This window comes from Otolemur garnettii, unplaced genomic scaffold (genome assembly GCF_000181295.1).
Source record: "Otolemur garnettii isolate 467f Iridium unplaced genomic scaffold, OtoGar3 scaffold00204, whole genome shotgun sequence".
NCBI classification, from domain to species: domain Eukaryota; kingdom Metazoa; phylum Chordata; class Mammalia; order Primates; family Galagidae; genus Otolemur; species Otolemur garnettii.
In genome coordinates, this window is record NW_003852599.1 from 1,632,226 (window position 1) to 1,649,788 (window position 17,563).

Here is a 17,563-nt window from a genome sequence, read left to right on the forward strand (position 1 = left end):
TAAATGCCTGTGCCAGGTATTGCTGTTTTTGTGAGCACTGGGATTTTTCAAGGCTTAGGTGATTCCAACATGCCCCCAAACCTGAGAAATACTTTGACAGAGAGATGCCAAGAGCATATGCTGCTGAGATTAAGGGTGAAAATCAGGCCCTGTGAGTCCTAGAGGTAACAGATCAAGAGCCAGGTGTCTCAACCCTGATGCACATTGCTGCCAGCTGGGGAGAAATTTTAAAAACTTTTTTATTTTCAAGTAAGAATAAGAGTTACAGTGATAGTACAGAAATGTCTCTCCCTTCCCCTCCCCTCCCCAGTGTTAACATCTTACATAACCATAGTACACGCATCAAAACTAAGAAATCGGCATTGGTACTAACTAAATAATAACTTTATTCAGATTCCCCTGGTTTTTGACTAGTGCCTTTTTTTTTCTGTCCCAAGATGGGTCCGATCCAGCATCTCTCATGCCATTTAGTTGTTCTGTCTCCTTAGTTTCTTCCAAATCTTGGTCAGTTTCCTAGGCTCTTATTGGTTTTTCAAGACCTTGACATTATTGATGAGTACTGATCAAGTATTTGTAGAATATCCCTCCGTATGAGTTTGTTTAATGTCTTCTCATGATGAAACCCAGGCTCTAGACTGGGGGAAGGATACCATGGGGGTGAGAGGCTCTTATTACGGCATCATAGAAAGGGCATGTGTGATATCAACATGACCTGTTACTGATGATGTTCACCTTGATCACTTGGCTGGGGTGGTATCTGCCAGCTTTCTCCACTGTAAAGATACTACTTGACCCTTTCCATGTTCTATGTCTTAGAAGTGAGTCACTAAGTCTGGCCCACTCTGAGGGGAGAGGGGTACCAGTTGTTATTCTTCCATGATTTCAATTTGGTAAATCCTAATAGTTTTATCGTCATCTCACTACTTTCTGCGGATACGGTTGTCATGAGCTATACCTGCCCAAAGTTGCTCAGCTAGTAAATGGCAAAGCAAGAATTTGAACTCATATCTGTCCGGCTCCAACACTTTCCCCACTTCATGTTATTGCTACTAAGTAAAGAGGATTTTACAGTCTCTTAGGTGAAAGTGCCCTCCCAGCCTGCCTGGATGGTGCTTTGCAGATCAATCCGAGGTTTTTAACCCACTGGTGTGGGTCATGAGATCAGGCTGTTGTTTGCAGTTTAAATAACAAAATAAAGGTGACTATAATTGACAATAAGAGCATGTCACACATGTAGTAAGCATGGTTTTGTAAAACTTTTTATTTCTGTAACCTCTCCATGCTGTGCTACTTTTATCTTTACAATGGGGATAAAAATAGCAGCACCAATGTGGTTGTTATGAGGATTGAATGAACTGAAATAGACAAAGTGCTGAGAACAGAGGCTGGCACAGATCAAGCATTATATAAATATTAAGTATGGATGAGTGTAAATGAGTCATGATGTAAAATGTATTTTTTATTGTGGGCTTCAATCAAAATGTTTGAAAAAACTAAACTCACATCTCTGGACCAGGCATTGGCAGATTTAAGACCCTCCACTTATTTTTGTAAATAAAGTTTTATCAGAACACACCCACACTTGTGCATGTACATATTGTCTAATGAATACTTTGGGAGCTCCAATGGCAGAGTTGGGTACTAGCAACAGAAACTCTGCAGCTCCCAAAGCCTAACATATTTACCAATGGTCCTGTGTAGAGGTCATTGCATAATCCAGGGAATATGAGACATCTCTTCCTAGGCGTGTGGTCCTGTCATGCCACTGCTCTCATAGGCATGAATGCCTGTGTAGAAAACTCTGCTGGGCACTTGAGTCTCCAGAAGCTCATTACCCTCTACTTTGAACTGATGCCTCTGTGGTGGAAGGCTAGGAACATGGTACTTTGGTTGCAGTCTCAGCAGTAAAGAGATGGCCATTCAAATCAGACTAATTCTAGGAGCATTTAATAAAGGGACTGTCTACAAGGTGAGGACAGAGCACAGGAAAGTCACAGTACATAGGAAAGTAGTAGAGAACTCACAGGCTAGTGAAAACAGAGCTGTTACCACCCTAGGCAGGAGGGGCTAGGGGAGGGAGCAGTTCCTGAGCCTGGAAGGAGAGTCATTAGGGAGGACACCTTAAAAGAAGCAGAGACCTTAGGTCAGAGTGGAGAGCCAGCTCCGGGTGAGGAGGGAGCCAGGAGAATGGACGCCTTGATCTCACCTTCCTCCATCTCTCATCTGTTGGGGGTCCCCAGTAGTGAAACTAACATCAAAGCCAGAGGGCAGGAGACTCACTGATGTGGAGCGTATCAGTCTGCTTCCCAGGCCAGAGAAGGTTGAAAAGAGACAGTTGGAGAAGGTTGGAAGAGGATCTGGAAGGGCACATCTTAGCTACCCAGCACACAGCATTGATGTAGAAAGCCATGTTTATTCACCTTCCCTAAGCTCCCTATACAAGGGATTCCCCCCGCTCCCTCCCCGCAGACTGGAAGTTTGGCTTTCCAAAAGGTTGCCATAGCTTTTACCTTCTGCTGTCTTCTGTTTCAGTATCTGCTACCTCCAGAGGGTTCTGATGGGTTAATCTTCCTGAGAGGGGTGGAAGGTTAAGTCTGATCAATACGTTTAGAGTTGAAAGTTCTTCATGTTCCACCTTTTGATCTCAGGAAGGAGCTGTGTCGTATTCATCTCTGTTGCCCAGCCCACTCTCAAGTCCAACACACAGCTAAGCCAACCTCTAGCCCCTTGGGAGAAAGAACCAGAGTGAAAAAAGCTGCCTAGGCTGAGAAATGTCCCTAGAGCAATCTGTTTCCATTGACTAGATGCCCCCCTACACACAAGGTCCGACGTCCTTAATTAGCATCTGATATTCTACAGGCCCCCAAATCCAGCTTCAAAACTACAGCTTATCACCGATTGGGGATTACCTGGCCAATCTGAAACAATTTATGAGAGATCATAGGTTCACAAGGATGGCTTAGGTAGCCCAGCCACCTTGCATCTGGGCTAGGGCCAGCATTGAGGATTGGGGGCTCTAGTCAATTTCTATCTCTTTTTCAGAAGATAAACATTGAAGTCAGTCCTGGAGCCTTGGGAATGGACTTGTAAAAATTCAAAATGTAGTCTAGTCTTAAGCAACTTTCCTTGCCAGGCTCAACGTCCGTGACCTCTAGACCCTCTAGACCTTTACCACCACCTCACCCTCACCCCTGGGAACTGTTCTATGCAGGCAGGATGAAGCACAGGCTTGAGTCAGGTAATCGGTGGTCAGACCCCACACAGTCCCACCTGATAGGAGCTGCTTAACCTTGAACATGCTACTTTTTATGTTAATGAATCTGGCACTATCACCAACCACTGAGTTAGTATTAAATTAGGTACCCTGTGATCAAGCACAACACAATGCCCGAAGGCTCAAAAACAATGCTTTGTCTTTTCTTTTCCTTCCAATTGGAAGATCAGTAGATTTTTTGAATTGACTTTTACAAAAATGCAGAAACCAATTAGGTTGTAGCGTGGTGGTCTATCTAGCCCTAAGAAATAGGGACCTCTCCCATGGGAGTGGGAAGGCCACCTCCTGTGCTAAGAACTCCATCCCGTTTTCATGGACTCAAGTGTAATTAATAACGTCTCAAGGTGCTCCTCCCTCTTTCCTTTCAAATTTCTTCAGAGACACGAAGAGTTCAGACTCATCGTCCAAGTGCTCAGGTTTTAAATTAGACAACTTTGTCCTGACAGGAACCGAGTCACAGCTGTCACACCTGATTACTTTTAGAGTTAGTACTAAACCCTCTGTACAGCATGAGCTGCCACTGTTCAAGGCAAACAGAAAGCTTCACATTTTATTGTGACAGCTCTGGAGCCATCCACCTCCTCATGTTCATTATTTCCAGGCTGTCTTTGGAAGGGATGATGAGACATCCTGACAAACTTATAGTGAGGAAGGTAGACCCCGCAGCTTGCTGCTACACCCAAGGGATTTAAAGCCCCCAAAGCTGAGCAAAACCCACAGCCTCCAGGAAGCCAAGAAGAAATATTTCTGTGGGAAATAGTGGTTTCATAGCCTTCTTTGAATGGATCCCTGTCTTTCCAGAGAGGCAAAAATTGCCCCTCAAGTCATCAACCAATGAGAGTACCCATATGCAAATGAACACAGGTGTGGGCTGGGATTGGCCAGCTTGTAAATGATGTCACAATTTTCCTCCTCTGACCTGACAATGCCACCACTATTGAAAAGGCCCACTCCTGACTGCAGCTCACCCAGAGAGAAAACTTCATCGCAAGGAGAGCACCTAGGTTGCTCCTGAAGTGTGGGGACAAAAGTCTCTGCTGTCCAAGTTACTGATTCCAGACAAAAAATGATCTTCTGAACATGGGAAAAGGAGTCCAGCTAAGGCCTAAGGTGAATGTCTCTTCTTACATCCACTTTTTGCTGAATTACAGAAACAAATTCAAGGAGCAGCAGCCAAATACCTACGTTGGCTTTAAAGACTTCTCTAGAAAGTGCTCGGAGAAATGGAGGTCCATCTCAAAGCATGAAAAGGCCAAATACGAAGCTCTGGCCAAACTTGACAAAGCCCGATACCAGGAAGAAATGATGCATTACGATGGTAAGAGGAAGAAAAGAAGAAAGAAGGACCCCCAGGCACCCAGACGACCCCCGTCATCCTTCCTACTCTTCTGCAAAGATCACTATGCCCAGCTGAAGAGGGAGAATCCCAACTGGTCCGTGGTGCAGGTGGCAAAGGCCTCAGGAAAGATGTGGTCCCTATCAACCAATGCGGAAAAGCAACCATATGAAGAGAGAGCAGCTCTTCTGAGAGCTAAGTACCAAGAGGAACTCCAAATCTACCGCAGACAATGTAATGCCAGGAAGAAGTGCCAGATGTTGGCTAGGAAACAACGCAGAGGGAAGAGTGACTCGTGCAGAGCTTGATGGATGCATTTCAAAAAAATAAAATGCCATTCCACTGTCTTGCCTGTCCCTGGTCTCGTGTGTGGGGTAGAAGAGCAGTTGTGGTTGGTGCTTTAGGGGGGAGGGAGTGGTCTGGTGGAGGAGAGATTGGGGTGGGGAAATTGATCCTGGGGGGATTAGGGGAGGGGAAGGGTGGCTTTGAGAAAAGTGGTGACATTGTCCAAAGGGCATGGCTTGGGCAGGTGGCAGGAGTCTCCAGGGTTTCAGAAGCTGGCAGCTATGGAGGTAGGAGCATCCTGGCCCCAGGTGGTGATCCAGGTTGGAGGACCCTACACAGGGTCAGGCACAGGAACACAAGGCCTAGTTCTGATGAGGAGGGTGGCAGGACTGGGCAGACAGCCAGGGCCAGAAGGCCTGGAGTTCAATTTAGGCTCCCATTTCAGGCCCCAGCAGGATATATGATAAGGCTCCTGGTCAGGGGCTCATCCCAGGGGTGGGACCAAGCAGTAGAGGTTAGAAAGCTGGAGTATGGTGGGCCAGAGGACCCAGGGTTTGTAGCAAGGCTCAGATACCCTTAATAAGCCGGCCAGGATGAGTCCCCAGTGGTGTTCCCTAGTCAGGATGAGGGTGGGGCCGATTTTATACACACACACACACACACACACACGGCATGTGCACATACACATACACACAACACAAGAAAACCAACAGAGGGGGTTTCTGCCTGTAGGTCCCAGGCGTGGAGCGGTCCCAGTCATTTTTCAGTAGATATAATTAAATTTATGGTGACCTGGCATCCATTCTTCTTGCTCTTGGTCACACTACTCCCACTCCCTGTTGAGTGGCCAAGGCCTTGATCAGAGGACAGAGTCCTTGGGCCCTAGTAACTGAGTCAGCGACAGGCATGTGATCTAAGTTGGTCCAATCAGGGTGGACCTCAGAATTTTTGTCAGGAGTCCTGGGGAAGAATGCAGCCTAGGGAGGCTGCTGACAGCCACCTGGCATCTCCATCTCACAGAGCCTGAGAATAAGGCCAAAATGGCAGAGTCCCCTGTCATCAGTGTATTCTCCTTCACTTTTCATTGAAGATGAGCCCACGCTTTTTACTTTTTGCCTAAGATGGTTTGAGTTGGGTTTTCATCTACTTGACAATAATTTGACACAAATGGGATTATGCTGTAAGTGTCCATACAGTGGCTGGAGTTTTCAGGCAACAATATACTGTGGGCAGTCTTTCAGACCAATCGATAAAGATTGAAATGGAATATTTTGAAATGGTTCTCTTGATTTCTTGACATCAAAAAGACTGAGCCAAAATGCAAAGCTGCTTTTTGCAGTTTATGCATGAAACAGACCTCCCTAACTCTACCTGGAACCCCTATTCCATGAGGGAGGACTTACAGTTTCTACTCTAGGCACTATTTGAACTTTTACTTTCAAACCAAAAGCAAAAATCCCTATCTCTGAGCAATCTTTTAGAACCACCTGAGCAGCAACATAGTGGAGTGATGTCAATGTCAGGGTCTGGAGTCAGACACGCCATTAATGGAGGATTCCCATGTACCAAATACCGTGCTGAGGATAGGGAGGGGCAGCATGGATGACTGTTAGTGACCTGTGAGAACTTTTCCTCTGCTGAGAGAGATGGACATGGCTGTAAATCGCAGCACTTCCAGGTGAGGCGATTAAAGCAAATACACAAAGTGCTGGGGGTGGGAGTGGGAGTGGGGACACCCCACTACTAAGCCTATCCCTGCAGTCTTCATAAAGGAAGCAGCCTCATTCCGCTTGACAACCTTGCATGCACACTGGCAGAATTCCCATTCCCCAGCCTCACAGCTGCGATTCCAGCTTGGCTCTGCTCCCCCACCAGCCCAACCTCCACCCTCCTCTCAGGAGACGCCCTCATTTTCTGCTTCATTGAGAAAACAGAGATCATCAGACACAAGTGCTCTCTGTTTCTTTCATTCTTAAAATGTGATCCACACCCGTCCTTTCCTTCTGGTCTCAGGCCTCACGGGGAGCTGGCTAGATCCCTTTTCCTCCAGGTTGCCTCTTCTCTGCTTCCCTCAGGCCTTTGCTCCTGGCGGGAAGGAGGCAGACCCTTCAGTCTAAGCTTGCACATGCTAACTTGATGCCATGAAGTGGTGGTTTCCATCTTAACATCAGCAGGACATGGGGCAAGTTCTCATTCCTCAAAGCCTAAGGTTTCTCATTTGTACAATAGGAACGATGCCTGCCTTCACAGGTTGTTTTAGTGATTACTTGAAGTAATGCACACAAAAGTATTTGGCACCATCCTAACACATAATAGGAACTGCGGAAGACATCCTCGAGGTGGCTCTTTCATAATCCCACACCCTTCCTGGTGTTTACACCCCTGGAAATTCCTTGCTGTTAAATTTGGGAAGAACCTATAATTTCCTTCTAACTAATAGAATGGATGTCACCTCCATGATTATGTAATGACATAATAATACTCCATCTTGCTAGCTAATTTACTCTGTAGATTCTCCTTGTTGCTTGCTAGTCTGTAGCCAAGTTTGAGAAGTCCAGGTGGCAAGGAACTGCAGGAAATCTTCAGCAGCCAAGGGTGGCCTCAGACCAACAGCCAGCAAAAAACAGAAGCTGTCATCTTACAACCAAAAGGAACTGAAGGCTGCAGCAGCCGTTCAAGTGGAGAAGTAGATTCTTCCCCAGTCAAGCCACCAGATGAGATCTTGAGTCCTGGCTGACACCTTAATTGCAGCCCTATAAGATCTCAAGAAATGAACCCAGCTAAGCTATTTATTGGACTCCTGATCCACGAAAACTGAATAAGTATATGTTTAAAAGTATAAATGATTAACACAAGAATGGAAAAGCAAGTGGGCAGCACCTGTGGTTCAAAGAAGGAGGGCACCAGCCCCATATGCTGGAGGAAGTAGGTTCATGCCCAGCCCTGGCCAAAAACTATAAAAAAAAAAAAAAAAGAATAGAGAAGCAAGAATCCAATGTACTCAATTTGAATATGAAGGCAGTAGATGATCTAACACAGGGGTTGGGTAGGGGACTGAGGGACTGGGGAGAGGGGTGTTGGGAGGGTCATGGTGTATGGCACACCTCTTGGGGGCAGTACACAATTACAAGAGGGACTTTACCTAACAACCACAATTGGTGTAACCTAATTCTTTGTACCTTCAATGAATCCCAAACAATAAAAATAGTATAAATGAATAAACGTGTGTTGTTTTAAGCTACTAAGTCTGTGTCAACTTGTTATATATAACAAGAAAACTAATGTATTACCCAATAAATGCTAGCTTCTTATAATTCTAGAAGAGACTGTTTTTAATCTTGTTTCTACCTCCAGCTTGTACCCTCCCCATTTAATTTCCTTTCCTTTGTTACCAACCTCATGAAGGTGGAGGCCCTCCCCCCTCCAGTGCTAATTAGATCCTGACTTGCACTACTTTGTAGTGGCTCCAGCGGGGTTGTCTTATTTCCAGATTGTAGGCTCCTGGTGGGCAGCGGTGGTGTGATGTACCACCCTCCACTCTGGGAAGAGGGCCCCCGCACAGCCAAGCCCCAGCCCTCATGCCACCTCTTTCTGGTCTCCTGTGTGATTAATTATGTGGATGTGGGTGGCCAAGTTGGAGTTTTGACAACAGTTTGCAGTGCCCCTGCTGAAAACTAACTCCATTAACAGTCCTTTATGAGAAAGACAACAGGAGGGTGTGAATCTTCTGGCTTCGAATGACTGTAATGCAATGACAGTGGAGGTAGACAGAGGGAAGCAAGAAGAAGTGTGTAGGGGCGGGCTGGCCCTAAGGTAACGGGTAAGAAGAAGTGAACAGGGTGCAGCATTCCAGCCCACTCAGTTGGCCTCCGCTGCCCCGGTCGTTGGGAAGAAGAAGGCAGACCTATGCCTCTTGATGACTGAGTCACTCTACTCTGATCCTTCTTTCTTAGAGCCCTTTACTGTGTTCATATAGTCACTAATGAATTTATTCATTCATTCAACAAATATTTATGTAAATCTCATACGAACAATATAACAGTAACTGTTCTGGGGCTAGCAAGACAAGGTCCCTCATCTCTCATCTCCCTCTCACATTCCAGTGAGGGGAAGACAGACAGTAAAAAAACTGACACCAGATCGTATTTCTATGCCGTCAAATGCTGGGAAGAAAATAAACCAGGGTAACAGTAACGAGATAAATAATGACCAGTGGGGTGGGCAGGGCACTTGAAATGGGTGGTCAGAAGGGACATTTGGGTTTAGATTTAAAGGACAGGAAGGAGCCAGGGATGCCAATGTCCAGCAGCAGATGCAAAGGTCCTGAAGCCGGAGTGAGGCTGGCATCTCAGAGGGACAGAAGGGGGATCAGAGTAACTGGAGGTGTGAGGGAATGGGTGAACTGTAAATGGAAAGGTGCAAACCCTGGCAAGGGATTTATTTTGAAATCAAAGTGTAATGGACAGCTAGATAAAGTTTTCAGCAGGGAGGAGTCACATGCTTCCAGCTTCGATTTCTCCTTATTGGTCATTCTAGAGGCTTCAGAAACTATCAAGTGCAACCCCATCAAGGCCTGCAAGAGGCAAGGCTAGAAAACACCAAACCCATGGCCTTCTCCCCTGTTGGAGTACAGGTCAGCAGTAGCCTCCACTGGTATTTCCTGGAACACCTGTAAGGTAAAACCCAAATGTAGAAACTGAAACTTTTCTCTCGGTGATTTGTTTTCCCAGAATAGAGGAAACCGGTCGACACAGTGGCAGGATCTTCCAGGGCAGTGCTTCCCGGGCCTTGTATTTCCATAGAGAGCAACTTCTGCTAGGCCAGTGGTTCTCAGTTTCAGGCCTGCACTAGAACCACCTGCAGGGCTTATTAAAACAAGGTACTGCCCCTCCACCCCCAAGTTTGACTCAGCATTTCTGGGAGTTGGATCTATAACCTGCATGTCTAAAAGTTCCTAGGTGATGCTGATGCTCCTGGTCTGAGGACCACAGAAGAATTTGCCTCCTTCACTCTGCAGAGGCGTAACTCGTCCTTCCCTCTCCTCTTTCCTCTCTCTCTGTCCCTAGCTGCAGAGTATATGAAGGTAGCCCTCTAACCAAGGGACATACTGATCCTCATCTGTCTTTCTCCTGAATCTACCAATTGATTCTGCACTTCAGAGGGGCATACATTTATTTGGTTTCCCTCAAATCCCAAGAGGGAAGTTGATTCTAGTTACAAAACAATCAGTTGGCATTTGGGCCACACAGCAGCACTGGGACCTTATGGTTGGTTTCAGCTTCTACTAAATCATCAACTATTCGGGGGCAATAGGTCCATTCCTGGGCCTCTAAGACTGGAGGTCAGGACCATGATGGTGTGAGGTCATCAGGATGAGGTCACAAAGGCATTGGAACTGCCATGCCTTTGTCACACTTCCACAAGTAACACCTGTCCTAGAGTTGCTCTGGGGAATAAATGAAATGCCTGGGACATCACTGTGAATGGAGTCCGGTGCACAGGGAGTGCCCTAGGAATGTGGGTCCCTGCCCTGCTCTCTAAAGGAAGGAGCAGAAAGCTGAGAATAATACATAGAAAGGTAGTTTCCAACAGCAGCTGGAAAAGCCAGCCTGGCCCACAGGGAGCCTTGTGACGCTCCAGGCTGGCCGTGACCTCTAGGTTGGGTAGCCGGTGACACAGACATTCTGTTATGAGGCTGTCCCATGGAGCCTTGCCTTAAAATGGCCCTCCCTGCCCAGTCTCCACTTTCAATCCTTTATCTGCTCTGTCTGGCTGGGTGATGCTTCTAATATTCTTCCCCTTCAATAGTGAAATGTTTCAGCAGTTGCCCACCACCTATGGGAGTCTGCATGGCATCACTGGACCATTGTGGCCTTGCCAGTTGTGCTGTCACTGGCACTCACTGTGATGGCAGCTGAAATGGCTCCCAGAGATTCCTGCTGCTGAGTAATCCCCTCCCCTTGAATGTGGGCTGGACCTGGTGACTCACTTCTAATGAACGGAACGGAATAGAGCCAGGGTGTTGGGGCGTCACTTCTCTTATTAGCCCACAAAAGACTGGGATGTCTCTCTCTCTCTCTGGCTCTTCTCTCTAGATTGCTTGAAGCGAACTGGCAGCTGAAAGCTGCCCTATGGAGAAGCGCATGTGGCCAGGAGCTAGGGTGGCTTCTGGCCAACACCAGTGAGGAACTGAGGCCCACAGTCAAACAGCCTGCGAGGAACTGAGTCCTGCCAACAACCGCATGAGCTTGAAAGTAGATCATTCCCCAGTGACACCTTCACTGCAGCCTGTAATAGACCCAGCTAGGCAGTGGGCAGAGGCTGAGAGTATTTTGAGGTGCTTTTTAGAGAAATTCTCAGTTGCCTTAAAGAGATTGTTGGTGGAAATCTGGATTTTGAGGATGCTGCTGTGTGTATGGGGGGGGGGTGGTTTCAAAAGAAAATGAGGAATATGTTATTGGCAACTGGAGTGTACTAATAGTCTGTTTTCTGTTGCTTATAACAGTATACTGGATTGGGTAACTTATAAAGACAATGAATTTATTCTGCAGTTAGGGAAGTCCAAGGTTGAGGGCCTGCATGTGAGGGCCTTCTTGCTAATGGGGACTCTCTGCATAATCTTAAAGGGGCACAGATCACATGGTAAGGGAGCCCCAGTTCCACTCCCATCATAACCCATTAATACAGTAATGGATTAATCCACGCAAAAGGGCAGAGTTTTCATAATCCAATCTCCTCTTAAAAGCTCCACCTCTCAATACTGCTACATGGGGGATTAAGTTTCCAACACATAAAATTTAAGGGACACAGGCCAACCATGGCATGGAGGAAAGGGATCCTTGGTAGAGGGTAGTAGAAAAAGCTTAGTGACATTGTTGTCTGCAGTTAGATGGAGGGCAGAGTATCAGCCTAATAAACCTAGTGACCTAGCTATGGAGATGTCCAAGCCAAGTGTTGAAAATGATTTCTTCCTGCTGCTTATGTGAGAAGAGAGGAAAAACTGTTAAACAAAAGGGACCAGGAATTGATAGTTTTGAAAATTCTCAGCTTCCCAAGACAGGAAAAGATGTTAAAATTAAGAAATGGCTTTTGAGCACTGTCAAGAAAAGGTGGTCTGGAGAGAACGCTGAAGGGGTGGCCAACTGTGCAGCCTTTGGTTAAGACCTCAGAAAGATCAAAGGATCGTGGTGTTATTCAACTACACAAAGGCCCTTTAAAGAGATTAGGGTGGGCCTCACAGATCCTGCAGATCAAACAATGGGGACTCTGGGAAGTCCGGGCTGTGTGTTGGCCATGTCAGCAGGTTCTAGGAAGAGGCCCAGGTGGAGAAGAGTTTAGTTCAGAGAAATTATGGGTGCAGCTTTTGTGTAATGGAGAGAATCTCAGTGTGATTTATAGAAGATCCACACAGCTTTTGAGAACACTATTATCAAAGAAATGCTGACGGCTGGGACAGAGACAGTACAAAGTAAAAAGTTACCATTGCACCCCCAAAATTCTCAGCAGGAAACAGGCAGAGAAGACAAGTCAGCTTCAAACACATGCTTCCTCTCATAGAAAAGGAAAGAGAAGTCACAGGGAGGACCCGAGAGCATAGACGGTAGAACTAAGTATCATAGGGAATTATTCCCAGGCTTTGAAACCTAATCAAGCAATTTCTAGCATTTTCCTGGATGGATTTCAAAATTGTTATGGACCAGTGACTCCCTTGTGTCTTACATTTCCCCTACCCACTTTTGAGTAGGAATGTCTGTAGCCAGTACACTGTTTATGCCTTAATTTTATGTTGGGCATGCGGAGGCAGATAATTTATCTCTTTAGTTTTGCAGCTCTCCAGATCCAGAGGGAAAATATTCTAGAATCTGTATTTAAGAAACCACAACCAAGAGCCTCATCCACACCTGAATCTGATTTTGATGATACGATTCTAGACTTTCCATTGATGCTACCCTAGGGAAAGACATTTGGAAACTGGAGAAGAAGCCATCATATTTGCATGCGGAAGGGACACATCACTGGGGGGTGGAGGAGAGACTGGCAGGCAGCTTCAGAAATGATTGGTATGTATGCCCTTGTGCAATCTCCTCCTCTTGTGCGTGGGCTGGACCTAGTGAGTTGCTTCAAAAAGAATGCAGACAGTTTATAACCTGTCACTTCTGATGCCAGGTTATAACAGAAGGTCACTTCTATCTCAGCCTCTCTCTGGCTGGCTCTGATGACTCAAGCAGCCATGTTCAAAGCTGCCCTATGGAAAGGAACTGAGAGCCATCACCACTCAGAGCACTGAAGGACTGAATCCCGCAAACAAGCAGGTAAGTAAGCTTGGAAGCCAATGCTTTGCCACAATTTAGCTTTGAGACACACGCAGTCCAGGTGCATACCTTGATTGCAGCCTTATGAGAAATCCTAAGCCAATGCACCCAGCTAAGCCACACTCAGATTCCAAGCACACAGAAAATATGAGCTAATGAATGTTGTCTCAAGTCACTAAATTTCGGGGGACCATGAGATACAGCAATAGATATCTATACCCCAAGGTCCTGCTATACTTTATTTCCCCCAACACAACACTCTCCTCCCATTTTCCAGGGCCTTTGCACATGCTACTGCTCCCTGGGGTCATCCTTCCTATCTTGTAGTTCTGGTAAACTTGCACCTGTCCTACAGGACTTAGGTCAGATCTTCCTTCCTCCGGGAAGCTCTCTTTGACCTTTTCACCCTCTCTGTGTTCCCATAACAGGGTAGGTAGGTAGTCCATACAATGTTGCCCCAGTGCCCAGCACATGACAGCTATTATTTTTCTCCCTAACTTGGATCTTGCCTTATTCATCCTACTGCCCTAAAATCTACCATAATGTTTCACATGGAGTAAATAAGAATAGTAAACTTTTATTGAAGGTCTGTGCCCTGCCTGGTGCTGTTTGAAGCAATTTAATGTCATGATTTTACTTAATAAAATATCCAATGAGGTAGGCACTCTAAACATTTTACAAACTTGAACACCAATTTAACAGCTCACATCAGGCTTAATGGAAACTAAACAGCTGAACCGTGAGAGGCACCTTGTTCCTTCTCTCCTGGGCCTGGCAGTGGTCAGTTCTCTCTTTTCTCATGAACTCTGCAAACTCCAGAGTTGGACCAGAAGGTCTCCTGGGCACCTGGACACATACTCTGTGCTTGGTGAGTGATGTAATTTGGTATTTCTGGAGAAATACCTGGCTCAGTCCCTTTGTGCTTCTAAGGAAAGGATTGGCTGAGACCCAGAGAGCTTGACAGGCACTGGAAACCACACCTCCAGCTTTTTGCTCACAGCTGTGCCTCTGGCTTGCAGACAGAGTAAGCATTTTCCTCTCCTTACACCCTGTCATTATAAACCACGTAAATTCCTCGATACCCATGTTCAAACACAGATGTGGCTCTGTATTTTTAATGCATTATCTGCAATTAGCAGCAATGGGCATGGAAGAACTCTGAGGTCTCTTGGGCTACCCCTTGCCGATGCAGCTGCGAGTACATTTGTGCTGAGGGATCTGGCTGGGCTCCTCCAGCCTGCACAGCCCTGGCAAGTGGGTGAGGGAACTTCTATGGGCACTGTTTACTCTGCCACGGAGTGGAAAGGGGCTGCTGACACCTGCTAACCTGGTCCCCTCCTGCCCTTTTCTGCAGTCTAAACATCCTAAGAGAATATCTTCTATGGGGGACCTCCCAAAGGCAGGACAGACAGTAGTCCTCAATGTCATAGGCAAAAAAGGTTTTCACAGGCTTGAGGGCTACAGTGTGCAGTTAAGATGGACAAAATGCAGAAGGGGAATGTTGCAGTGCCCAGGGCAAACATAAGAGGGCGTCTGCACCGACTGCAGATAAGAAGGGGGCTGGCGAGGGAGAGTCAATGGGTGCTTCACAGCTCTGTCCAAAGGGGAAGGCATTTTTGGTAATAAATAGAATGTTAATAACTAGCACATAGTGGACACTTACTACGTATTGGACCCGATTTCTAAGTGCTTTGTAGGCATCCCCAGGTATAACTCTAGAGCAGCAGTTCTCAACCTTCCTAATGCCATGATGTATTTTCATTGCTACAAAGGGATCGCGACCCACAGGTTGAGAACCGCTGTTCTAGAGGCATCCTCCAGCTAAAGTTCACCAGGGATCCACCTGCAGGTGACCAAAGCCGGGTGTACTGACTGGTTGGCGGCAGTGAGGGAGAATGCACCCCCCAGGGAACAGTGAAGTGTCTCGGCAGGAAGGTGCTGGAAGAAATTTATTGTAGGGCTCAGGCTGGTCTCGGGTGATTTGGGGGAGGATTCAGAGAAGCAGCGCTTTTCTCTGGATTGGATACTGTCCAAAAGTAAGTACAACTCTATGATTGGATACTTGGCAAACTTTATCTAGGAAGCAGGAGGAATGAAGCAAGGCAGAGAGTTGTAATTGGTAGAGAAGCCAGCATCACTCACATTAGCCATGATGTGGAGGGAGAGGGCCATTAGATCATTTCTGTATTGTGAATAATGTTCTTGTTTTTGTCTGCGTTCAGACATGATTTTGAAATAGTCTTATTTTTGTCTTAATCCATCACAGTCCTAGAATGGCCTTGTCTGGGGTTGACATTCGGAGAAATTATTTATGGTCAGCAGGAGAACCTCAAGGCCAGGTGTGGGTGCCAGGACAGCTCCCGGCAGCAGCACTAGACCTAACTTGACAGTGCCAGACCAGTTTCCAGCCATTGGGGGCTGCTGATCTCCTCCCCAGAAGGCTCTATCATTGTGCAAGTTTATAGAAATAAAGAAATTGAGGCTCAGAGAGATTAAATAACATGCCCGAATTTTCTCACTGCTAGGAGGCTCCAAACCCCAAGAGACTCTTCAGAGGGGTTTTGAGGGAAGAGGCCATGACTATGGGAAGCCAGGCTGATGATGCAGGGACCAGTCGTGGTGGTGCAAAAGAAACCACACAGGGTTTCCATTTTAGGGATCGGTACCTGCTATATGGCCCTGAGCAATTTATTGAGCATCTCAGATTCAACTTCTTCCTCTGCCTAGTGGGAACGCAGAAAGCTATCACCCTGGGTTATTATGAGAATCAAAAGTAACCCATGGGAAATAGATGTCACCCTACCAGGCACTGTCCTAAGAACCTCATTTGTACTAACTCATCTAATACAGCAATCCCCTGAGGCAGATTCTCTGACAACTCTGGCTTGCAGGCAAGAAGAAGGAGGCACAGAGAAGTTAAGCAACCTGTCTGAGGTCACACAGCTGTCAAATAGCAGAACTCAGGCATCCTGGAGCTAGCATCCTCACTCTATCCCCTCCCGTGGTAGCTGTGGGGTCACTGCTCCTTCCTGTTGCTTGCTGTTCCAAATCACAAGCTTCAAGACTCATCTCCTGATGGTGACTCAATACCAGGAACTCCCCAGGCCCCAGACTTTTACTTGCAAATGGGTCTAAGCTGCTCGTCTGGCTCTGGTTCAGAGAGCATTCATTTCCTTAAAGAAGGTCAAAACAGTCTGGGCATGAGAGATAATAGAGATTAAAGTTGCTACATTCGATAGATCAAACAAAACATAGTATTGCCTCATTGTATTTCTGCACCTTTGGGTAAGCACTGAAGTTGCAGAAAAACGCTGGGAAGTGAGAAGAAACCAGAGAGGGGAGGAGAATGACCCAACGCCCTCTTTTGGCCTGTGTATAAAAACTGATGTATAGATCAAGTGGCTCCCGAGAGGAAATGGGCCAGACTTGGCCTGTGTCCCTCGATCCTGTAACAGCAGAAAGCTGTTCTGGGTGGCCATGATGCGCAGCCCAAGGCCAGCTCAGCATTGCCTCTTCCTAACTTGTTGAGTAGGTCTATAGGTTGTGTCTCATGTTCTGGGAGAATGAGAGGCCAGGACTCCTGGGCCCAGTGGTTACAGTAACTGAGGTCTGATATGCCCCCAGTCCCTCCTGTCCTCATCCTACTACCACGTGGTGGAGATGAAGCCCTGGAACTCACATCAGAATTCTTGCTGCTGTTTGATGCAACCTCAGATCCTCACCATCAACCTTTGTGAGGCTCATCTGTTCTTAATTATATCTCTAAATCCCAAGGCATTACAACTCTGAGAATTTGGGAAATTTAGCTGCTTAGAGGATTCATAATAATCACAGAAATCCTTTGTATTTACAAAGCTCCCTTGTGCAGACTGTGGAAGCCAGCTAGACAATACCGTAGTGGGGAAGACACCCTGAAATTGCTCTCAAGTTCTCACTGAGTGAGAGGCCCTTTACCTGTTTGATTTTGCTCAGTTCAAGGGTTGGATAAAAAGAATACTTTTCTCCATCCTCCTGAGGATGGCCAAGAGAAGAGAAAGAGTTAAAACGAATGCAGACCAGACGCCCCAGCTTGCTTGCCAAGCCCCTGCCCTCTTCTCGGGACTGCCCCTGCTCCCTTCCCCCCAGGCCTCCCACTCCCTGTTGAAGGGCTGGGCACCTGCCCAGAAGCTGTGTTGGCATTTGCTGACCCCTGCTTCCCATGCCTTTACCGTAGCTGATGGGACAAGGAGTGGATACTTGATAATGAGTGGTGCTGATCTGATCCTCCCTCTTGAAAATCTGAATTAAGAGATGCAGAAATTGGGAGTCAGTCATCTGGGTCCTTAGAGTCAGAAGGTCAGACAGACTCAGGGGCCA

General features: G+C 46.7%; 2 protein-coding genes across 2 annotated transcripts in view; one reads left to right on the forward strand and one right to left on the reverse strand.

The window, feature by feature from the left end:
- The window catches only part of CSMD2 (CUB and Sushi multiple domains 2), a 575,968-nt gene that overhangs the window by 300,876 nt on the left and 257,529 nt on the right, over positions 1–17,563 (reverse strand). The window lies entirely within an intron of this gene.
- HMGB4 (high mobility group box 4) lies at positions 4,355–4,956 on the forward strand. The gene has a single exon (XM_003801270.2). It carries the CDS (start codon positions 4,355–4,357, stop codon positions 4,916–4,918), a length of 564 nt encoding a protein of 187 aa, XP_003801318.1. The 3' UTR covers positions 4,919–4,956.

Coding starts and splice junctions, on each gene's coding strand:
- HMGB4 (XM_003801270.2), top strand. CDS start 4,355: ATGGGAAAAGGAGTCCAGCTAAGGCCTAAGGTGAATGTCTCTTCTTAC.